General features: G+C 52.7%; 1 protein-coding gene across 6 annotated transcripts; it reads left to right on the top strand.

The window, feature by feature from the left end:
* Nucleotides 1-5,816: 5,816 nt before the first annotated feature.
* On the top strand, nucleotides 5,817-22,366 carry ABCB9 (ATP binding cassette subfamily B member 9). Of its 6 annotated transcripts, none has more exons than XM_056325513.1 (12): nucleotides 5,817-5,903; nucleotides 7,463-8,155; nucleotides 8,505-8,619; nucleotides 9,128-9,258; nucleotides 10,666-10,871; nucleotides 11,782-11,979; nucleotides 13,627-13,755; nucleotides 15,896-16,084; nucleotides 16,654-16,827; nucleotides 18,197-18,356; nucleotides 19,265-19,401; nucleotides 20,570-22,366. In XM_056325513.1, the coding sequence occupies exons 2-12, from the start codon at nucleotides 7,543-7,545 to the stop codon at nucleotides 20,906-20,908; spliced, it is 2,391 nt and encodes a 796-aa protein (XP_056181488.1). In that variant the 5' UTR covers nucleotides 5,817-5,903; nucleotides 7,463-7,542; the 3' UTR covers nucleotides 20,909-22,366. The 6 variants fall into 6 exon arrangements, with proteins under 6 accessions (XP_056181488.1, XP_056181722.1, XP_056181567.1 ...); XM_056325747.1 differs by having other exon boundaries at nucleotides 5,829-5,903; nucleotides 7,466-8,155; XM_056325592.1 differs by lacking the exon at nucleotides 5,817-5,903 and adding an exon at nucleotides 5,944-6,268.
* The last annotated feature ends 1,130 nt before the right edge of the window (nucleotides 22,367-23,496 follow it).

Here is a 23,496-nt window from a genome sequence, read left to right on the forward strand (position 1 = left end):
AAGCCCTAGCTGCAAATTTTTACAGGTGGGCTCCTCTGTTGATGGTTATACTGCACCTCTCTAGTGAGATGGGGCAGCTGGGATGTGTGTTGCAGAAATACACAGTGTCCACAAGATGGGCCCCCAGGAGAGCAGGAACTGTCCCTTCTACAGGAGAGACCATGCAGTGCCTCTCAGTTGCTCTTTGCAAAGTACTTGGGAAGAGCCTGTTATCCTCCCGTTACCAGGGGAGGGGGGAAAAGAGGCAGAAGTGGCTCTCCGAGCAGCCCCAAGGGCAATACAACTCATGCCCCAGTTCTCTGCAGAAGCTTCAAAACTGTCCCCTGATCCCTCTTAGGAAGTGTTCATTTTGCACTCACGTGGTGCATGTTACCATGTCACGTGCTTGTGGAAAATGCTTGTGGCCAGGAGAGAGGGGCATTCAGAGAAATAAACTTTGCTTGTTTCTCTTGCTGCCTTATCATTCACAAGCAAACAGGCTTGGCTGTTTTGGAACAGATGGAGCCAGCAGACCTCTCCCTGCCCTTGGGGGGGTGAGGTCATGCCAGCCCCAGCTGGCACCAGCTAGCACCAGCTCCACTGGAGGGTCTCTGTCCCTTGTGTATCCCATGAAGACTGAACTCCTGGCCCTGCCCTACAGCTGATGGAGTAACACCACTTGTGTGTCCTCTTCTTGTTCAGGTTTGGAGCATCCAAGAACATTTACGCCAGTCAGAGCTGGGACTTCTGTGAGGAGGTAGGTCAGGTGCTGGGTGGTTCAGGGAAGAGCAATGTGACCTTCAGCAGGCTTTTCTGGGAAGCAGGTCCCAAAGGCAGAGTTGCAGTGTGCCGTGTAAGGGAGAAAAGGAGCTGATGGTGACTTCTCCTTGCCCTAGTCCTGTTACAAGTGGTGGCAGATGATTTGCCAGTGCTTTCCCCCCATCAGGGATTTAAGGTTGTGGTTCTGTGGTGCAAGTCCTCCAGCTACGCTGCAACCTCTCTGCTCCAAAGGAAAGATCTTGTGATATCATGTCCATGAGATTCCTGCCCTACCCTCGGATTAACCCAGCTTCCCTGTGGAAAGCCTCAAGCACAGGAACAGTCATTGCAAAACATTTTCTCAGGCTCTAACTTTTCTGGGGAGCTTTTTCTTCTAGGCAGTACCTCCTGGCATGGGAATTGTGCCATCCCTTGCTGCGGGGGCTGCTAGCTGCTGCGGTGCAAACCTGCCTTGTTCTCCTGTGGGCATGACCCCCGCCTTTGCAGGTCAGCCGACATTTATGCGAGCGCTGGAACATCTCACAGATCCTCACCCCTGCAGACTGCACAGGCCTGGACGACCGCAGCGCTGAGGTGCTCAAATCCTCCATCTGCAGCGTGGTGAATGAGAAGCCCAGTGAATGGGATGCCCACCTCGACCCCGTGCTCTTCCATTTTCGCACCTCTGTCAACTCTGTCACAAAGTATACACCTTTCTTCCTCATGTTCAACAGATACGTGTGCCTGTCATCCGAGGTAAATTCTTGCTAAAGGAGAGTCTTGTAGGAGGTTTGCCACTGGCACGGTTACACAGTAACAACAAATATCTGTACCTTGCAGGTGGATTTTGTCAAGGACTCTAAAGAGCAGGGGACTGGCTCTGCTACGGCAGACAGCCTCCCGCCATTCACAGCCGCGGTTCAGGAGCAGCAGAACATGGTGAAAGAGATTGTAAGTCTTGTGGTGCCTTGAAATCATTTTGCGGCGAAGCCCCCACAGGGTCCCTCACACCAGGCTGCATGAGAGCTGCATGGAAGGGATTTGCCTGTGCAAGGATTGTGCTGCAGCCTGTGCCTGCTCAGGTGCTCAGAGAGAGCCCCTGGCCCCATCTACCCAGAAATGCCATCTCACATTGCCTGCGGGCTCTCTTCTGTCACCGAGCATAGCAGGTAGCCGACGGGCTTGTGTGTGGCAGGGAGGCTGTGCATCCAGCTGGGAAGGAGCGAGGCAGAGGCCAGTTAAGCACTGCCTGAGACCCCACAGGCCTGGCCTGAGAGGGCAGGTGGCCATGGTGGCACCTCAATGCATGCCAAGGGCAGCGGGAGCGGAGCTGGACCCTCTGAGCCGGCACCATTCGGTGCCACAGGGAAGCTGGCGGTGGTGCCCCTCAGAGCTGGGTGATGAAATATGGGGGACTGGCTTACCCCATCAAGGCTAATGAGCACGGCGTCCCCGCCTGCCCAGCACTCTGCCTTGTAATTTGCACCTGAAATCAGCCAGGGGAGTCCATGCTTGGGCAGGGACAAAAAGCCTTTAGGGAGATGCTGTGTAGTTACGAAGGTTAAAAGTAACCCTGCCCCAAAATGGGAGGAGAGAAACTGGGGAGGTTGGGGCTACAATGAAGACCATTGGCCCAGTGGGCAGAGAGCTAGGTTTGGGGAGCAAGGTCAGCATTCAGTTCCTGACTGTCTCTAACATGCTGGGTGACCTTGGGCAAGTCATTTTGTCTCTCTTGGTTTCCTGACTCGAACAACGACCTCAATGTCCCCTGTAAAGTGCTTGGCAATCTGTGTGCCAAAAATTAATAGACGAGGCTCAAGTGCTTTGTTTGCTCAGTCATTTCTTACACTCGGGCAGGGTTTTGTGGCTCTCTCTGATCCCACCTGGACTGTGATTCTTCTTGACGGGGGTTAGCAGTAGTAAAACAGGACAGGAGGGAGGAGGCCTGGGAGCTGCCCGTGTGGGATCTATTCCCAGCTGATCCTTTTAGCAGCTTGGGCTCACTAGCTTGGCTCCCCTTTTGTCAAATGGAGCTGCACGTGGTGGCACAGGGCAGCAAGAGCTCTGTCTGGGTAACACCGGAGCATCCCGTCCGGTCTGTAAGCACTTCTGGTGCCTAAGATCAATGCTGCTCACCTGCAGACAGGCCAGGATTGAGGCTGTAATTAACAGGAGGTGATAAAAAGCTTCCCTGGGCTCTGTGTTACTCCAGCCTAGATCCCCTTCTGCCCTCTACTGATGGAGAACTAATGGCTCCTCGGAGCACAGCCCGGAAATCCCAGTTTCTTCATGTAAGATCTCCTGCTAGCTTGGGGTTGGTGAGAATAAGGCTGGGAAGACCATGTTTAACCCCTTCCTTTCCACCAGGTGCAGCCAGCCATGCTGGCACTTGCTGGCACAGCCCTGCCAAGCTGAGCTCCGCACGCTGCAGCGCCCGCTCTTGCTCACCAGGCTGGTGTGAGACCGGTTCAGTTGATTTTTAAGCGGTGTCTCGAGGCCCAACCCAAGCAATCTGCTTTACAGGTGATGGCCAACATGACCACAGCCTACAAGCGGGAGCGGAAGAGCGTGAAAAGGAAAACCCGGAGCTTGCCCTCCCTCGCCTTCAAGGTGGAAGACAACATGTTTGGGAGCAGCGCCACCAGCTCCCTGAAGAAGCTGAAGAAGGGCCAGTTTGTGTCATTTCAGATCGAGACGGTCCTGCCACCTGAGCAGAGTATGTCCAGCATGAAGAAAACCAGTTAGCCCCTGGGGTTTTTTGATGGTCCTGCAGGGCTGGGGACAGTCGCACAAAGCATCCCCAAGGTTTGTGGCCCAGCTGCATGGGAGCCCAGGCTGCAGACGTGCCTGCTCTGTCCTGGGGAGGAAGGAAGGGGAAGAAGTCATGCATATACATAAGGTTTCTGAAAATTCAGGGTCTCCTCCCTCTGGTGCCTCCTCAAGATGTCCTTTTCACCTTCTTGGGCAGTTACCTGAAGTTCCTGTTTATCTTTGCATACATTATCAGCCTTTGTTGTTTAGTTTCTGTTATCTTAAAACATCTGCTGGCTAATGAGCCCTTCCTTATTATCCACTCTAAATGTGCCAAGCTAATACATGCCCCCTGGGCTGGTTTTACATTTATATCAGCATGATCCCAAGCGGGGGATCCACCCTTTTCGGGGTGGGGCCCATCCGAGTTGGAAGTCGCCGATCTCCTACCACAGTTATTTTACTCTAGTTTGTTTTCTTTTAGCAGTTAGCACGTCCTTGTCAGAAGGCTCCTTATCTACATTCTTGTTGAGCTCATCTACATCGGTACTAACTGTCCCTTCTCGAAGTGCTGAGCTCCCACCCTTCCCTCTTTCTCGGGTGTTAATGTTTCTGTTACCTATGCAGCCTCTGTCTGCAGCAGTTTTGGGTTTTTCACTATATCAAGTCCCCCCTTTTCTTTCCGCTTAGCAAATCCTTTTGCTTAAACAATACTATCCTTAGTATGAATTCTGGTAAAATGCTTCCCATCCTCTAGCCTTTGTCTTAGCCTATGTTTCTTCCGTAACTGTTACCATTATTTTTACATAGCCACAGAAAGCATCGTAACAGAATGCAAATCAATAATCCTAATACAAGAATCATGATAGCTACAACAAAGAGCTGCTTCAGCCACATAAAATTAGGTAGCCAAGAGGCAAGTTTTTCCCAGAGGTCAGAAAATCCAAAGGAAGTATAAGCCTATTTCAGTTTGGTTTTCTTGGTTAACATAGACGCAGCAAGTTTGATTGATAACCGTACACAATACTCCTCCTTTTGCTAAAAGTGTGTCCAGACCCATTCGATTTTGAAGTCCTACATTTCTTAATGAAGAAATTTCTTGTTGGATTCCCTGTATAGCATCTATGGTGAGTTTTCCATTTGTTCTATTGTGGACCCCTAATGAAGGAAGAAACCATCTGGCTAAAACTATGGAATTCGGGTCACCAGGGTTCTGTCTGCAGCAGAGTTTCAGGTTTTTCACTATATCACCTTCCCGGTCCAGATTTGCCCTTGGACCATCGCTCCGGCTGAGGGAGGTGGCATCATCCTCACTTATGCTTTGGCAGCGAGGGACTCGGTCTTGCCGTAAGATTCCGCCTTGGAAATTGCCCCTTTAGGAGTAATTGTTGGAGGTGAGAGCCAGAGCCGGCTCAGCCCCGTTGCAGGATGTTTCCTGAAGGCTGCCCTCCCTGCTGCCAGCCTGAACGGGGAAGAGCCATTCCAGGGCTGGCTGCATTCCCAGTGGATGTGGGAATGGCTTGAAGGCAGTTGAGGGGGAGGGAGGGGTGTTGAGTTTTATGCACTAATTAACAGAAATAAGCAATAGAATGTGATAATTTTTTTTGTTTGTTTTCCAGGCAGGGAAAAATGACTTTTTTGCTTTGTAACATCACCGTTGTGTTCTCTCCAGAAATGGAGTAAACTCCGGGAATCCTGGAGTCTGTTCCTACACTGGGGAGGGCTATAGGGGGCGGGATTTAAGCTCGGCGCTCCAAAAAGGCAGGGAAAATTTGGGATAATGACACCAACCAGCCCCTCTGGCACCTGTATAGTGCCACTCGGGGCAGAGCCTGAGCACAGCCGTCCCTCCGGAGCTGGATGGGAGCTTGAAGGAGAAAGTAATTTATTAGTTGAATTTCTTGAAACGGTGTCCTGCTCTGCGGGAGGGGTTCAATTAAACGCCTGCCGAGCCCGTGTTTAGGGGTGAATTTATAAAACGATGTTGAGCCCCTGTCCTGGTTGTTTTTAAAACTGACTCGTGTGTTATGCCCCCTCTGCTGCAGAAATTAAATAAAGCCGATAATATAAAAATTAAGAGAAATGCAGTGTATTTTTGAAAAAAAAAAAAAAGGAAAGAAAAAACACCAAAAAACTTTCAGAAGTGGGGAAGACGCTGGGGCCGCCCTTGCTGCGTCGGGGCAAGGTTTGAGGGGGCGGGGGGAGCCGGTCCCCCGTGTGCCCCCGGGCGGGCGGTGCCCCCCGGTCCCGCCCTGCCCCGTTACACGGCGGGCGGCGCCGGGACCGCGCCGCAGCGAGGGGGCGTGGCGATGGGCGTGGCGAGCTCTGAAGCCCCGCCCCCCGCCGACCTTGCTGCCGGGACGCGCCGCCGCCGGCTGGGCCGGGCAGGACCGGGCCGATCCCCGCCGCCGCCGGTAAGGCCCGTCCGGGCGGGTCGGGGCTGCGAGTGGCCTTGGCGCTGCAAAGGGGGGAGTCCGCCTGTGCCCCCCCCCTCCTTGCTGTGGCGGGCACGGCGCTTCCCGGGGGTCTTCCCCGGGCGGAGCATCTGGTACCGGGGGGTGTAGGGATGAGGCTGGGGACCTCCACCATCTCCAGCTTTGGAGCTGCGGACGCCTTTGCGGGTGGCGGCAGGGAGCGGTGGTGGCCGCCTCCTTTTCCTCCTCCTCCTTTTCCTCCTCCTTCTCTCTCCACCGGGCCGGATCGGCGCAGCTTTGCAGCGGATGGCAGCAGCGAGCACCCTGGGAATCGTGTCCAGCTCCTCCCTGACACCGCTGCTCCGGTTCGCCTCCATCCCTCCTTCCCCTCCCACCCCATAACCCCCGGCCCTCCCCAGACCGCACCTTCCGCCCCCTTTTCCTCCACTTTTTAGCTTTTTATCCCACCCACCCGACCACCGAGCCGCTCTCGGCCCAGGGCGCTGCTTGGCCGGTGCCCAGCGCTGCCCGTTTCCCCCTGGTTCGCTTGTGGGCGGCTGCGGTCACGCAGGCTGGAGGGTGGCCCACCCATGGCACCCCCTGTGCCATGCCTTCCACACCCTGCACTGTCACCAGCTGCTTGGCCAGCATAAATGTGACGATCAGGTACCACCCTCGGGCCAATGCACAGCACCTCTGGGTGCAGCACGGGAGCAGGTGAGCAGCTGGCGGGGTTTAAGGGAAGTCAAGCTTTTTGCCTTTTTTCTGTGTTAATTCAGATCCCACCCCACCATCGCTGCCGCCAGTCAGACCCACGGGTGACAGCGAAGGCACCGTCCCACCCTGGAGCCTCCCAGTCCCACAGGACACAGCTGCAGATTTCCAATCCCTTTTAAATTTCTTGGGATTTTTCTTGTGTCGCCAAAGTGCACACTGACAGTGCAGCGGGGTTAGTGGGTTACCCCAAATTAATACTCAAGAGGGCAGGGGACAGCGAGGTGTGACAGGCTACTGTACCTGTGATTTATTCTTTTTTTAAGGGGTGGGGGGCTCTGTTTCAAAGCCAGGCTGCTCTCCCTTCTGCTTTCATACAGTTTTGCTTGAGTGCTCAGTTTCAGCTTTGTTCTGGGAAAGGTGGGGAGGGACTCTCAGGTCATGAACCTCTGAGTTTTAACACCTACATGGCTCCATCGCTCAGGACATATGGGCTGCTCACATGTCCCGGCATCACCCAGCTGCTAGAGACCTCCCTGCTGGCCCTGCCGCCGCCACAGCAAACAGGGATGAAGATTCTCACCCAGATGTGCAGATTTCTGCTTTGGGATACAGGATGGGTGGAGGCATCTAGGAGGGAAGTTTGTCTTCATGTGTGCTTCTCATTTTATGAAATATCTTGGAGCGTATGCAGCAGGAGAGGGGAGGAAGGAGTAGATAGTGGTGTCTGGGGTCAGGACAGGCTGGTGAGGAGCTGGCATTGTTGTTCCCCCATCCTGCTTCCCTTTCCCCACCACCTCCCTGCAGCAAGTAAAAACCCTGTTCCCCCTCTTCTCGCCCCACAGCAGAGGCCGACATGACCACATCTTCTCTGTGCTAGGGCTGTCCCCCACCACCTTGGTGACCCCCCAGCCCAGTGGCGAGGATGCGTGCCTGGAAGGCAGTAGCCAGCACGCTGGCACTCAGCGGGGCTGATGTGGTGGTCACCACACTGCTCTACACCCATGGCCGGGGTGGCCGGGATGTCCTGCAGGACCTGCGGCACTTCAACATCTTCAACTCACTGCTGGACATCTGGGGGGGCTGCCTGTACCGCAGCTGTGTTCTGCTGGGGGCCGCCATCGGGGTGGCCACCAACACGGCCTACGGCCCCCGGCGCCTCAGGGCATCGCGGACCTTCATCGCCGTTGTCTGCCTCCTCATGGGCATCTACATGATGGTGAAGCTGCTGCTCTACTCGGAGGTGCGGAGGACCATCAGGGACCCCTGGTTCTGGGGGCTCTTTGCCTGGACCTATGTGGCGCTGGCAGCCACCTTCGGGCTGTGGCAGCTGCTGGCCTGTGTCACCTCCTCCCGTGAAGCGCTAGGGCCCAGCTCTGAGTCCCGGGCCGAGGTGGAGGAGAGCTGCGATGGGGGTACCCCGCGGGACAAGCGGGAGGAGGCAGCAGGTCCCACCATCCATAAACTGCTGTCCTACACCAAGCCAGATGCCATCTTCCTGGGCATTGCATCCTTCTTCCTCCTCGTGGCTGCACTGGGTGAGCAAAGGGACCTGGTGGGGCTGTGGTGTGCTTCCGTCCTCACCGGGAGGGAAGGAGCCGTGGGGGGCTTGCAGTACTCCAGGACTGTACCCTGGGACATGGGTGGCGTGTCATGGGCTGGGTAAAAAATGAAATGGGGCAAAAATAATGCAATAGGGGATGAAATACACTGGGAAATGAAACATCCCCATGTGCCACTAAGGACTGCACCTCCTGAAACACCTTGTGTGATGGCTGAGTATCTCATGGTGGGGATGGGGTTGTCCACAGGCCATCACAGTTGGAAACACAAGTGCTGTGCAGGTCCCATGCAGCTGAAATCCCGTGTCCTGTGCTTGTCCGGTAGGAGAGACCTTCCTGCCCTACTACACGGGGCTGGCCATTGATGGCATCGTGGTGCAGAAGAGCATGGACCGCTTCTCCACGGCAGTGCTGGTCATGTCGCTGCTCGCCATAGGAAGGTAACGGCAGGGGCTGGTTTTGGCCCTGATGAGGAGGAGTTTGGGGTTTTCCTGCAGGAGCTTGTGGTGGCAGTGGGCGCAGACTGTCTCGCTTGCAGCTACTCCACCAGGTCCCTGCCAGACCCCAGGGATGCGCTTTGATTTCTCTGTGCTGTCACTCTGCAGAGAGACCATGGTGGCAGTCATGAGGCTCTTGCGTAGCCCTCCACATCCGTCTGCTGGTGCGGGGGGAGCAGGAGTGGACACAGGGAATGGGCTCCCCAGGGAACGCTGTCCCAGCAGCGCGGCTTCCCCTCCTGAAACTTGTCCCCGCCAGCGGTAGGGCCAGCTGTCCCTGTGCTGGCAGCATGCAGAAGAGGTGGGGGCTGGTTTAGCTATTGCTTCCCAGGGTGGAAGGTGGTACCAGTGCAGCCTTGCCCAAGCCCTTGGCCCAGCCGTTGGGGGGTTTGTGTTGCTGAGGAGTGGGTTTCGTGTCCATTGGTCTATAACGTTTCTTATCTGCAATTAGCTCATTTGCCGCAGGTATCCGGGGCGGCGTTTTTACGCTCATATTTGCAAGACTGAACATTCGCCTTCGCAACTGCCTCTTCAGGTCGCTGGTGGCTCAGGAGATGAGTTTCTTTGATGAGAATCGCACAGGTTGGTTCCTGTTTGGCCCGGATTTGCTCTAACCGCTCTATCCCACCCCGGTATTTTTTTCCCCTTGGCTTGCCCTGGGACGCAGCATATTGGGGACAGCTAGAGGCAGCGCCCAAGTGCTTGTGTTTAGAAATAGCAGTGGAAAGCTCTTCCCTTTCGATTGCCTCCTGCTGTGGGGTTGGGACAGGGTTGCCCAACCCCGAGGATGTCCCATTGCCACCAATCAGCCTGACATCCAGCAGTCCCGGGACTGACATGCTCATCTCTGTTCATCCCCAAAACACCTACTTTCCTCCTCCTATACCTCCCGTCAGTGCCTGCTGGTCAGCTGCTCTCCGGCTCTGCTCCAGGCATTGGAGATCTCAGATGCGTGAAGCTTGCTGGGTGTGCTTATCACTTCCCCTGCTTGCAGTTCAGTCCTGTCCCGGTCTGTGCCGCTCCGGTGTGGTCCCAGCCCACTGTAACTCTTCACACATTTAATCTCATCTTGGTGGTATTTTTAGTTTTGAGGCTGTTGCCGTATTTAGCAATCGCTGCACAGTGCCCTGGTAGCTGAGGACAGCAGACATGTTATTGTAAGTGGGATATGGGTAACCCTGGCCTTACACAAAAGCGTGGGAATTCAGCTGGACTCTAAGTATTTTTTGTTTATATATATATATATATATAAGTATAAAATATATTTATATCAAAGTATAAAAAATACGGGCCAAGTATTTAGGAATTTAGGGTGATTTTTGCTGGCTATAATGTTCAGCTCCACCAAAGGGTACCCCAGGAGCTTTACCCCTTAGTAGCTGGACCCATGTCCTCAGGGTCACTTGGGTCAGCTCCAGGCTTTGGAGCACATGGCTAAACCCTAACAGCCCTCTCCCAACCCTAACATTCCTCTCCAAAGATATCTCATGCTCCACAGGGCATGCTGTGTCTGGCCCTGGCTGGTCCTGCTGGGATGGTGGGACAAGGTGCCAGCAGGCCCTGGTGAGCTCCTGGAGGGCTCCTGACACCGTTTAGAAATGAACTGAGTTGGGTTGACAGCTTTGTCTTCAGCAGCCCAGAACGCTCCACCCATGCACTTGCTGCCCATCTGTGTGCCCACGGGGTGCTCTCTGGTGCACGGTGCTGCTGCCATCCCCTTTGTTGTCCTGTAGCATCCATGGTGACCCAGGGATGTAGCTCATGCCTTCAGGTGCATTTCATGTCCCTTGTGCATGCAGCAATTCAAGCTCCTCTTTTTGCTTCACATCCACAGCAGTGGAGAGTCGCCCCCCTTCCATGTAACCTTTCAGACCCCCAGCAAGGGGCTGGGTTGAATGGGGAGCTCTGTCTGTCCCCTGGCACAGGACATGGGACCTACCATAGTGACATGTCCCCACTCTCCCTTTCCCCAACCCCTTGTTGCTGCAGGGGATGTCATCTCCCGCCTGACATCGGACACGACCATTGTGAGCGACCTGGTCTCCCAGAACATCAACATCTTCCTGCGTAATGTGGTGAAAGCCACGGGCGTGATCTTCTTCATGTTCAGCCTCTCCTGGAAGCTCTCGCTCGTCACCTTCATGGGTTTCCCCATCATCATGCTGGTGTCTGATGTCTATGGGAAGTACTACAAGGTAGGCAGTAGCAGCTGGCACAGCCACGGTATGCCACGATGCTGGGCTGTTCCCGTGGTGAAGTTATTGTGGAGTTTGTGCATGGCCTTGGAGCTGGCGGGACTGATGCTCAAGTGCTTTGCTGCCAACAGCAGGGGCAGGAAGGCAGCATTAAACTGTATGGGCAGAGGAGCATAGCCTTGGCTCTTACCTTGCCTCATGCTCAGGAGTGGAAGCATCTTGGGTCTGACAGGAGAGGGAGCTTGGCTGTGGGGTGGCCCATATTCACCTGCCTGTCCTCATGTGATACCTCCCCTCCCTCTGGAGGGACTCGGTGGGGGTTAAACCCAGTGCCAAGCTCCCTGCCTCCATCTGGGGTCAGCGTGGGCCCAGGGCTGTTCCCTGTGGCTAATGCCACATCCCATGGGCCATGCAAGTCCCGCAGTGCTGGTCCCTGTGTCAGGTATGAGTGGTCTCCAACGGGCCTGGGGCGCAGCATGCACAGGTGCTGCCAAAACAAGGGTCCTTGCTCAGCTGTGGGTCCTCCTGCTGGTCAGGCACTTGTGGGAGGAGTGAAGCTGCCCTTGGTCACCAGACCTGTCCCTGACTTGGAAACTCCTGGAAGGGTTCCTGGGCCAGGCTAACCCTGTCCCATCACAGGACCGAGGGCAGCAGCTCTGCTGCAGGCTTCCCAATTGGTCCTGGAGATGGCACTTCACCTCCTGTGACCCAGGTCCCTCGGGGACAGCACAATGAATCCATTCTCCTCCCAGCACAGTGTCCCAGTGCTCAGCCTCGTTGCCCATAGCCTTGGAAAATGTCACTGTACCTTCTTTTCCCAAGCCCAGCAGAGCCCAGGGTGTATGGGGAGATGTGCCATGGGCAGCCCGGTGCCTGCTGAGCCCCCTCTGCCTCCCCCCACTCCCTGCAGAAGCTCTCCAAGGATGTGCAGAATGCCCTGGCCAAGGCAAACAACACTGCCGAGGAGACCATCTCCGCCATGAAGACTGTCCGCAGTTTTGCCAATGAGGAGGCGGAGGCGAACGTGTACTGGCAGAAGCTGCAGCAGGTGTACAAACTCAACAAGCGGGAGGCCATGGCTTACACCTACTATGTCTGGTCCAGTGGGGTAGGTGGCTGGTGCCAGGGCTTCCCTGTGCAGGGCTGGGGACATTGCTTCGGATCCCAAAATGCAGGTGGCACTGTGCACGTGCTTCTCCTCCACTTCCAGGGAGCTTTGCAGGGTGAGCCCAGCCTTGATGTCTGCTGCCAGTGATCCTTTGTCCCTTGATTATTACTTTTTTTTCACCCATCAAAAAATATATTCCATTTCCCCTTAGGGCAGCGCTGCATCGTGCCACTGAACAGTCTATTTTCTCTTGCAAATAAGAATATAATTGATAACTGCTCAAGGTCGTGGAAAACCCCATGCTTCTGGGCTGCTGCATTGCGTGCCTGTGCCAGCTCATCTCCAGGGCTCCGGCTGGGAAACAGCCGCGGCGTTGGTTGAGCTTCTGCTCAGAAACAAAGATTTTCTGCGTGTGGGTGGTGGCAGGGGGAGGCTGCTGGGGTTTGGGGTGGGGTTTTGTTTGTTTGTTTGGGTTTTGGTGGGGGTTTTTTTGGTTTGTTTTTTGGTTGTTTTTTTTTTCCAAAATGCTTTTTCATCATTTAAGATGAGATAGTTTGGGATTTCTCCTGCACCAGCTGATAACACAGGCTGTACAAAACCCTGACATGAGGCTGCCCTTATCTCTGCACATTCAAGGACCTAGGAAGCCTCTGGTGAAGGGCTTGTGAGTTATGGTGCCCTCGTGAAGCTGTGGGAGACTTTATGGCTTCCCAAGTCTGGAAGCAAAATCGGAGGATTTTTAGCATCATTCCTGGTCTCCCAGGTGAAGCCGGAGTGTGAACTGGGTCAGCACGGACCCTGCTGAGTCAAAGGCGGCACAACCCCTCAGAAACTGCTCCTGCAGGGCTCGTGCAGAAAGAAGCTGATGGATTCAGCACAGCCCTAGTAGAGTTTTTCTTGGAGAGAATGCAAAATCTTAAGGTCAGATCATGACAGAGCAATAGGGGAGGACTTTTTTTCCCCCGATATTTTTGGCTGTGTGAATTTACAGCCTGTCCCACAAACATTGCACAGAGCATGAGGGCATCGCTGCTCTTCTGAGCACCTAGGCAGCATGGAACAAAACCAGCTGAATAAAGGCAGGGGCTGGTATTTGTCACATCAGAGCTGATCTGTCTTCTTTCTAGAGTAGGTGGTACCCCCCACACGCTGATTTCAGGCAAGAGTTGAGGTTATGCTTCAGGGATTTATACATGCAAGGACGATTTTTTGCATTAACTCTTGGCTTGATTTTGTGTTCTAAATTAAAATGTGTCACACGTATAACAGAAAGTTTATTTTAGTGGCGAGGTGACTGCATGCTTTGGATAGTTTGAACGTAGATGATTATGCTTGAGGACGTTAGTTCATGAGATGCTTTGTTATTTCAGAGAAACTCTCCCTCTTTGGCTGTTGCCCCTCTGGACTTCTGTTTTGTTGAAAGATGCCAGCCCAGCTCCTCGAATCAGCCCATGTACTTGAGTTGCTTTTCCCTTCTCATGTCCATGCTCGCTGGTAGGGCTGTCAGCTGCACGCTGCTGGGGATGCTCAGTTTGGGGCTCAAAGAAGAAATGTCAGCGCATGAATTGTGGGCTATTGTGTGAGTAATCACAAATGTACCAAAATATCAATTGTCCTTGCTGATTTTGGGGTGTTTTCTTGCTTCAGCTGACCCTCCTGGTGGTCCAGGTCAGCATCCTTTACTATGGTGGGCACCTCGTGATCTCAGGGCAGATGACAAGTGGAAACCTGATATCCTTCATCATTTACGAGTTTGTCTTAGGAGACTGCATGGAGGTGAGTGTTTTATCCTTCTGGGCTACCCCGTGTCAGGAAAATGTTTATCTTCTAGAAGGTCACAGGGCCAGATCCAGTTGACTTTCCCACAACATATTTCCTTGGCACCATGGCTTTGCCCACTGGTGGGCTGATCCTCCCCTCTGCTCCCTGCTCCCCTCCTGCTGTGGCCTCGCAACCTGAATGTGAAGCAGGTCGTCCCCCAGAAAGGCAATTGGGACCAAAGGGGTCAGGCTGGCCCCACTAAACAGCAGAGTCCTGGCTGCCTCCCAAGCACATTTCCTGGCATGAAGGATGCAGGGATTACAAAGCTGCCTGTTAAATTTCAGGCTTCATTAAAATCTTAATTATATTACTTTTTTTTTTTTTTCCCTTTCCCTGGAATAGACTGCAAGCTGCTGCATTGGCAGCACGTTAGCAAGATGGGATTGTGGGTGGGATGGTAGAGCCCACCCAGGGCTGCTTTCCCCTTGCAAAGGCGTAAGTTTGGCTAATCAAGGCAGAAATTGTCAAGCTGAGGTTTTCTCGCAGCCAAGCGTGCTTTCGGCAGTGTTTCAGCCTTTGGGCAGTGGCAGAGCGGAGCTGGAGGCAGCTCACCCAGCTCTCACCATCTGTTTGGATGACTGCAGGCTCTGGTTGTGTTTCCAGGCTGTGGTTTTGGTGTGTATTTTGTTGGGTTTGGGTTTTTTTCCTTCCTGATGAGAGGGGCAGTTGCAGTATGAGCTGTTCTGCAGCTCTGGGTTTAGCGTTGAAAAGAGCCAATGTGATGGGGGTTTAGTCCAGGGAAGCCAGCGTCAGTCAGCACTGGTAAATCCACTACGACCATATTCCAGCAGGGAACAGCCTTATCATCTGTGAAACAGTTCTCTAGAAGGGTCCAGCCTGGAGCTACTCTGCATTTGAGGCACATTTATTGGGTTTGCGTGGCAAGGTTTTGGTAGAGGTGGGGCTACAGGGGTGGCTTCTGTGAGAAGATGCCAGAACCTTCCCCTGTGTCCAGTGGAGCCAGTGCCAGCCGGCTCCAAGACGAACCCACTGCTGAGTCCATCAGCGATGGTGGCAGCACCTCTGAGATAACACATTTAAGAAGGGCAAAAAGAAAAGCTGCACAACAAATTGCAGCTGGAGAGAGGCACGAAACTATGTGAGAGCAACAACTCTGCAGCCCCCCCAGGCCAGCGCAGGAGGAGGCAGGAGGGGCTCCAGGCGCCGGAGCAGAGATTCCCCAGTAGCCTGTGGTGAAGCCCACGGTGAGGCAGGCTGTGCCCTCAGCCCATGGAGCCCATGGCAGAGCAGATATCCACCTGCAGCCCGGGGAGGCCCCACGCCGGAGCAGGGGGATGCCGGGATGCCCTGGGAAGCCTGTGCTGGAGCAGGCTCCTGGCGGGACCTGTGGCCCTGTGGAGAGAGCAGCCCAGGCTGGAGCAGGTTTGCTGGCAGGACCTGTGACCCCATGGGGACACAGTCTGGAACAGTCTGTTCCTGAAGGGCTGCACCCCATGGAAGGGACCCATGCTGGAGCAATGTGTGAAGAACTGCAGCCTGTGGGAAGGACTCACGTTGGAAAAGTCCATGGAGAACTGTCTCCTGTGGGAGGGACACCACGCTGGAGCAGGGGAAAAGTGTGAGGAGGAAGGAGCAGCAAAGATAACATGAGATGAACTGACCATAACCCCCATTCCCTGTTCCTCTGCCAGGGTCAAACCACCAGGTGTGCTAGGGAATAAGCCAGCCACCCGCAGGGGCTGGTGCCATGTGCTGCCACACATGAACTCTGCTCAACCATTGGGTTGGGGAGCTTCTGGTCTTGAGCAAAGAGAGATGAATGGAGGATTTTGTTGGAAGTTTGGATCGTGTATCTCCTGGCACATGTCTTCTCTTCCCAATCCATGTGTTTCCTTCTTCTGTTTCCCTCTGAGTCTATCCATACACAAAATCTTTTTAGATGCCCTTTCCCTGGCCACGTCCATATGTTCCCTCCACACCCTGCAGAGGGGGAAGAGCTTTTTTCCTGTGTCTGATGACTGTAGTTAATGTCAGATGATAGACTTGGGAATGCTTCCGCCATTCTCCTTATGAGTGGCACTGGCTGACTTCTCCATCGCATGTGAGGGTCTCACCATTGTCTCTTCCCTTCCAGTCTGTCGGCTCTGTCTACAGCGGCTTGATGCAGGGAGTGGGAGCTGCTGAGAAGGTGTTTGAGTTCATTGACCGCAAGCCAACGATGGTGAATGATGGGACCCTGGCTCCAGACCACGTGGATGGGAAGGTGGAGTTCAGGAACGTGACGTTTTCCTACCGCACTCGCTCTGCAACACAGGTCCTCCAGGTGAGCCCCACAGGTGCAGAGTGCTGCTGGCCATGAGGTATCACGTGCTGCTTCTCCATCATGGCAATAACCAACCCCCAGCCCACTGGAAACATCAGCTGCCCTTCTGGAGATGCGTCAGGGCAGGCTTAACAGCACGCTGGAAAGCATTATAAAGAACAGTGGGTGTTTAGGGCTGGCCTTCCTTACAAGGAATGAGATTTATTAATAAAACCCTTGTTCCCTTCTCAGGCATTCAACACATCAGCGTGGTACGTGGCTTTGTGCCAAACTGCCTCGGACTGTTTCCATGGGAGAGGGGCTCGAGTCATGAGGCAGGGGGAAGCAGCAACAAGCTTAGTTTGCTTTGCAGTTTTTAGAGGTCCTGCTACACCAGCAGGCAAATTTTAAGCAATTTTGGAGGCTTTGGCTTCCTCAGAGGCAGGAGAGATGGGTGATGTGGCACGTCACCAGGGTGGCAGGTCACCGTGGCTGGATTTTAGCTACCTTTCTTGCCTAGTGCCCAAGCTGCTGTCCCAGCACCCTGGGAAAAGCCAGGACCTGAGCACACTCTCCCATCCATGTTGCAGAATGTGTCCTTCACCCTGCACCCCGGCAAAGTGACAGCGCTGGTGGGTCCTTCAGGGAGCGGGAAGAGCTCCTGTGTCAACATCCTGGAGAACTTCTACCCTCTGCAAGACGGGCAGGTGCTGCTGGACGGGCGTCCTATTAACATGTACGATCACAAGTACCTGCACTCAGTGGTACGAGGACTGATATGTGTATTCTAGCTATCGCCTGCTGTGATCAGAGGGGATGAATGGTAGTGCTGCATGTTGCTTTGATCTGGCAGCTTTTGAAATGTCCAGAAATCTGGAGGCTGGAGATGGTCCAGGAAATGAATTCAGATAATTTGTGGGGGTGGAAGAGGAAGGGATGGGGAGGGGGGTGCCTTCTGAAAACAGAACAAAAACATGTTTTGCTGTGTATTTTTTGGCCAACGCAATAGAAGCTAAGAGTTTGGTTGTTGGATTAATTATCATCTAAATTTGATTTGGAAAAAGAGTTTTGCTACCATCTAGCACTTTCTACCTTAAGATCTTAAAGTAATTCTCAGTTAATGGGGAGTTAAACCTCTTGGGATCCTGGCAGCAGCTGGAGCACCAGAGGGGCTGAGTGGTTTGCTTAGGAGAGGGGTCCGGGCCCCTCAGCTCTCATCTGTGTGTCAGCAGAGATCAGCCTTCATCTCCTCTGCAAGTAACTGCCGCCTTTGTTTGCCCCCAAAGCGAATGGCTTCACCAGTCAGCAGGGAAACCTGAAAACAATTGATCAGAGACAGGCTGGAAAGCCAAAGTTAGTGTGAAATAATTTACATTCCCTGCCTGTACTGAGCAAAAATTAAAAAGACAAGCTAGTCTTTCAGTTTAGAAAGCCTGGTGCGGTGTTAGGAGCATGGGGAGAAGTCAATTAAAATATGACTCTGTCCCGCTGGCTTGCTTTGTGGCCGGTTCTGAGCAATAATTTGGAGGGTTCAATTTATTTAAATCCTGAGGGTTTGACAAAGCAGGCTGAATGCGAGAGTGAGCAGCAACGGCTGTAAGGTAGGACAGGGAGGCTGTTGCTAAGCAATTAAGGAATTGCGGCAGCTATGTCCCTAACTTGCTAATTTTGGTTTAAAAGATGCAGGAGGGCTCATTCATGTGGCCCAAGCGTGTTTAGTGGCCTTGAACAGAAAATCAACAAGAGCCTGGGAGGGTTTCTCCAGCCTGCCTTGTCCCAGCAACTGGTTTCCCATTCTGGGAAGAGCAAACAGTGACGAGAATGACAGGTCTGGAGCAAAACCATGGCAGGGTCTTGGAGGGGAAAGCCCATCCCAGGTGCCAACATACCAGCATTGTATCAGGTTTCTTTCCTGCAAAATGGCTCCCCAGCAGACAATGCAAATTGGGCTGGGGCTGCCACCAGGCACCCCATCCTCACTGGAAGTTCACACGAAGGTGCTTCTATATCTTGGATTAATGGTGGGGCTCTGCCTGCTTGACTCCTTACCCAGCAGTAACATGCCAATGATCCGAGATGCCAGCTGGGGTGTCTTCTGCTGCTGACCACCTGCTCTTCCCTTCCTTTCTGCAGATCTCCCTGGTGAGCCAAGAGCCAGTGCTGTTTGCCCGCTCTATTGCAGATAATATTTCTTATGGCTTAACTTCAGCCTCCTTTGAGTCGGTTGTTCAGGCTGCCCAGAAGGCAAACGCGCATGCCTTCATCACGGAGTTACAAGACGGCTACCAAACAGGTACCAAAATCCTTCCAATTACACTTGGAAAAGCATTGCCCAGGGAAGGCAGAGACTCTCCCCTTGTGTGGAAAGTCAGGCAGGTAGTGATGGACCCAAGTCCTCATGTCCATGGCAGCTTGATGGTGGTGTACTGGCAGCTACGTGGAGAGGTGCAGCACTGTGGCTGCCTGTTGGGGTGACTGAGGTGCTGCAAGAATTCTGAGCTCATCCCAGGACAGTGTTTCTGCTGCTGCTCTATGGCAGTGGGGTGAGTGTCCCCCATCCCATCCAGACCAGTCTGGCTCCCGGTGCCTGGCAGTGTTACGGAGATGTGGCACTGGCAGTTTCACCATTTTTCAGTGCAGTGATCAGGAGAAAAGCCAAGAACACAAGCAGTTAGCTGTGTACCGCCCCACCTGCAAAGGAAGAAAACAAACCTGTGATAAATCCATAGTAATAAAAGCTGATGTGTTTGTGAAAGTGGGACTTTGTGAGGAGGCAGGTCAGACTGACCATGGTTTGTGTTTATGGGAACCAGCAGAGAGGTCCCTGTTTCCCCTCACTGCTGCCTTGGTTGCCCACCCCCCAGAGCCCAGCTTGCAGGGAGAGATTGCAATGATGTATGGGCAGGGAGGGGGGCTTAGCGTCTGGATGCTCTCCCAGGCTCAGGAACTCCTCTGCATTGTTTCTATGAGCATCAGTCCCTCAGACCCTGGGACGACAGCAGAGAACTTGCTGCTAGAAGGAAGGACGGCAGCCTCCGTGATGTTTAACTCACTTAAATTGCTCTGCCAAGTGAGCAGAAACCATTCAGCTGGTCTTTGCTTCAAAGCATGACACCATGCTGATGCTGTGGCTGGGAGCTGAACTTGACGGCAGCTCTTAATTTTTATTTTGATCCCTTCTTCTCTCCCATGACCCAACAGAGGCAGGTGAAAAAGGAGCCCAGCTGTCAGGTGGCCAGAAGCAGAGAGTGGCAATTGCCAGGGCCTTGATCCGAACCCCCCCCATCCTGATCCTGGATGAAGCCACGAGCGCACTGGATGCAGAGAGCGAGCATGCGGTGAGTGGGTGACTCGAGTGTTTGGGCCAAAGAGGTGGTCGGTTTGGAGGAAAGATTGTAGCTTCAATTTCCAGCCTGTGCACAAGCTTAGTCTTGACATGGTGCTACCAGAGGTTTGAGCAAGACGCTAATTCCTGAGCAGGAATTTGCTTCCAGCACTGCTGTAGCCACCAAGAAGGGAATAGTCCTGTGCTCACAGCCACCAAAGTCTGACAAACCTGATGAGATGGGGATCTCTGCCAATCTTTGTTAAACGCGGAAAGTGTTAATTGGCATACAGCAACTGTGTGCAGCCTTTTAGGACAGGATACAGAGGAAGACCCTAAAAAATGGTACTACGGCAGGGGAAGTAGGACTGCCTGAGCCAAAATCCCAGCTGAGGCATCACAGAAGCCATGCTTGCAGGAAAGGCCCTGAGGTTTCTGTGAACTGAGCTGGTTTATCTGGCTGGGATGTGATGACAAAACAGCTCTACCAGTAACAGTTTGGCCTCACTGGTTTAATGATGTGAGGGAAAGCTAAGTCAAGATTGAGGTACAAGGATGTGTCTCCTGGTCCTGGAGGACAAGTGCTGCTGGTCCATGGTGTGGGGCAGTGCCAGCATCTGATCTTGGAGCAGCTCACTGGTTTGCAGGTCCTCAGCCACGTGTGGTGTCTGATGCCAGGCAGGGGCTGGTTTTGGCTAGCCAGGGGTCTCAATGTGCCATGTGCCTGGTGGCCATCTACCTGCCTTTAGACCTTAATGTTCCTCATGGCTGGAGAACCACTCTCTTGCTTTGCTTTGCTACACCCAGGAAATAGCCCTGCTTTTCTGAGCAGCTGCAGTTACTGGGTATTGGCTTCCTGTAGTCCATGCCAACACCGTGTGGCCTTCAGATCTGGGGCTGAGCATAACAAGAACCCAGCCTGCAGGATCAGACCTGTGTGCACACCACACCTGTGGGCTGGCTGGCCCGAGATGGGCTTTTGGGCTGCACAGCAAGAGCCAACAGCTGGGACGGACATGTTGGTGCTGGTAGTGCTGCAGGGAGTCTTGTGTCTCTGTACAGCCCGGGGAGAGCAGATCTCCTGTCCAGAGGTTTCTTAACAGAGACCACAAAGCTGCTGTTCTCCCTTCCAAAGCGGAGCCAGTGACGCTCGGGCACTAACGTCTTTTCCTCCCGCGCAGATTCAGCAGGCGATTTATGGTGACTTGCAGAACCACACGGTGCTTGTCATAGCTCACAGGCTGAGCACTGTCGAGAAGGCACATAACATCATTGTGCTGGACAAGGGCCGCGTGGTGCAGCAGGGCTCGCACAAGGAGCTGATGGAAGAAGGAGGCCTTTATTCCAAGCTGGTGCAGAGACAGATCCTGGGGCTGGAGGGGGGCGGCGCGGACAGTCACCAACCTGCAGCCCGGGGAGATTCAGCGAAGGCACCCGGCGGGCTGGAGGAAGAGTTCAGGATAGACCATTCCGTGCCGGCCATGGCGCAGGACGATTACAACACCACGGCTCACAAGTGAGAGCGGCAACGGCCGGCGCTCAAGACGCTTGCTGGGATGCTGGGACAGGAGGTGGCTTGCCGACAGGCTCGTGCGCTGCAGAATGCCACCTGTTCGCTCACCCCACGCGCGCGCGTCACACACCTGTGCACACACAAACACACACTATAGAGCTTCCTGCATTACTGGCCAGCAGGCAGATGCCAGCTGGTTAAACGGGGAAATGGATTTATTCAAGGGAGTTGGGTCTTTAGCAGTTCCCAGCCTTTCTACTGGGTTTCTTTTCTTACTACCAGTAATTCCTCTCGACTGGGACTTTTCTCCCATTGATATGCATGTGTAACTGCTATTAACTGTAATGGATGTTAAATGCATGCATGGAGGGGAAGACTGAAAACCCCTTCAGGAATTTCAGGGGGTGGCTGTTGTGGCTGGATAGAAAAACAGTGACTGTAAAACAAGGTCCTGCTCCTGCTCTCAAATTATGGGGCCAATCCAAAGTCTGCTGAAGTCTGTAGGGCGCTGCCTTTGGCTTCAGTGAAAACTGGATCACTCCCATGGGGCTGAACGCTGGGAGAGTTTTGCACTGAGTGCCTGCAGGCTCAGGCTCACAACCATTGCTGCTGAGCTTGTATCATGTAGTAACCATCCTTGCTAGATTGAGTCAGGGGACTGGGAGGCAGATGTTGCTTTCAGATTTGCTCTTGGTGCTTGGTGGGTGTTTGTTTTTAAGGATGAAAGGTTTTGCCATAATTGGGTTAGGGTTTGGGGGTTTTTGGTTTGGTTTTTCTTTGTTTTGATTTGGTTTGGGGTTTGTTTTTTTTATATATCTGTGTGCACTGTGCAATGTCTGTCTGGCTCCAGCATCTGCTGAAAACTGCTCTGTTATTTCAGAATTTTTTTAACTCACAACCCCGGTGCTGGTTTGAAAAAAACAATACTAAAGACAGGCATAAAACACTAGAAGACAGCACTTTATAAATCCCACCAAAGCTTTGTTCAGCTTCAGGCCATGCTAGTGACTTCACTGCATGGGAAATCCATACACTTTCCTTGAAGTCTGATTTCAGCTGCCTGAACTTTAAAATGTGTTTATTTGAATATTATTTATTAACCTACTTTTAGTATGAGGGATAGAAAGAAATACGTTGCTCCTAGCCCTTTCGGGTAATGGCTGTGGCTTAGTAGTGTTACCCTGCCATAGATTGGTGAAGAAACCTATGCAGCCAGGCAGGTGCTGTTGAAAAGTAGCATTTATATGGGGAAGATTGACTTCAGACTGTGCATAGTTAAGAAATTATCTCAAGCACTTTAGCTCTCATGTTTTCCAATATTTGAATGCTGCTGTGTTTTACTTTTTGGCAGGTTTGCATTTTTGTTGTTGGCAATGTTTTGTTTTCGTTTAGTGATGTTTTACAAACTCTTTAGTGTCCTTGAGGAGGGATGCTCAAAAAATAAAATACTACCTCTGCCACTCAACATCGAGCCAATCTAGTGGGGGTGGGTTTTTTGCATTCAGGATTTTCAAGGTAATGTTATCTGAGCTGATGGCTGAATACGGCTGCACACTGTACATGTTCTGGCTCCCTTGCAGGGAATGACAAGAAGAACCTACAGAAAATTAGGTATGTAAAAGACTACAACATCTGATAATGGCTGTAAGTCATAGCAGTAGGTATAACCCGTTTAAGAACTCGTTTTCATCCTGGATCCCATCCGGTAGTCAGTCTCGCACAAATCAGCAGGCAGTCTAACCCGTTCTCAAAGCACAGAAGCACAATGCTTCGTGACTGGAATCTTTTCAGCTGCTTGATTTTGTAAGACGATAAAAATCTCTGCCTTGGCAGAATGAGAGCTCTTTTTACCTTATCTCCCTCCACTTAGGAAACCTCTGTTGCACTCTGAACTCCTCAGTTCACCCCTTCGGTAAATGGCCATGCATTTCTGCTTGATGAAAATTTGCACTGTGTATATGAAGAAGTTGGGGGTTCCGCTCAGCACTGGCGGGCAAGTGATTAATTCTGCATTTTTATCAGTACCTGGGAGGAGAATGTGGCTAGCGGTTCATACAAGTGAAATTAACTTCTGCTTAATTGAAAAAAAAGGGGGGAAAGAAAGATTGGGTTACCTGGGAACTAGGGAAGCCACCTCACCCTGGGAAGTGCTAGTAGGACAATGCTCATTAGTACACAAGACGCCATAAAAGAGAATTTGATCGTGTCATTTGAGTGTCTCCCAAGCAGTGCTGCAAAAAAGGGAATTGGAGGATACAATCGGATTAGTTTTATTGCAAAGACTACAGTGAATTTCAGGAAGGGAGCCCTGCTTCCCAAGCCTGTTGTGATGGTAATCCCAGCATTGCACTCCCAGGTCAGGTCCAAACAGCTTCAACTGAAATGGCACATTGGAAATGGGCAGATTGTCTCTGGTGGCACCAGTCCAAGCTGATAACAGGGCCCAACTTTGTTCATTGCCACAGGTGCTGAATTCTCTTTTGCATCCAGATAACTCAAGGCTACTTTTCCACTGAGCCTTACATCTTGTGGCTTGAACAAATCCTTTTATTGTGCTGTTGGTGTGTGACAAGTAGATCTGCCTGTATGCTAAAG

This window comes from Falco biarmicus, chromosome 1 (assembly GCF_023638135.1).
Source record: "Falco biarmicus isolate bFalBia1 chromosome 1, bFalBia1.pri, whole genome shotgun sequence".
Taxonomy (NCBI): Eukaryota; Metazoa; Chordata; class Aves; order Falconiformes; family Falconidae; genus Falco; species Falco biarmicus.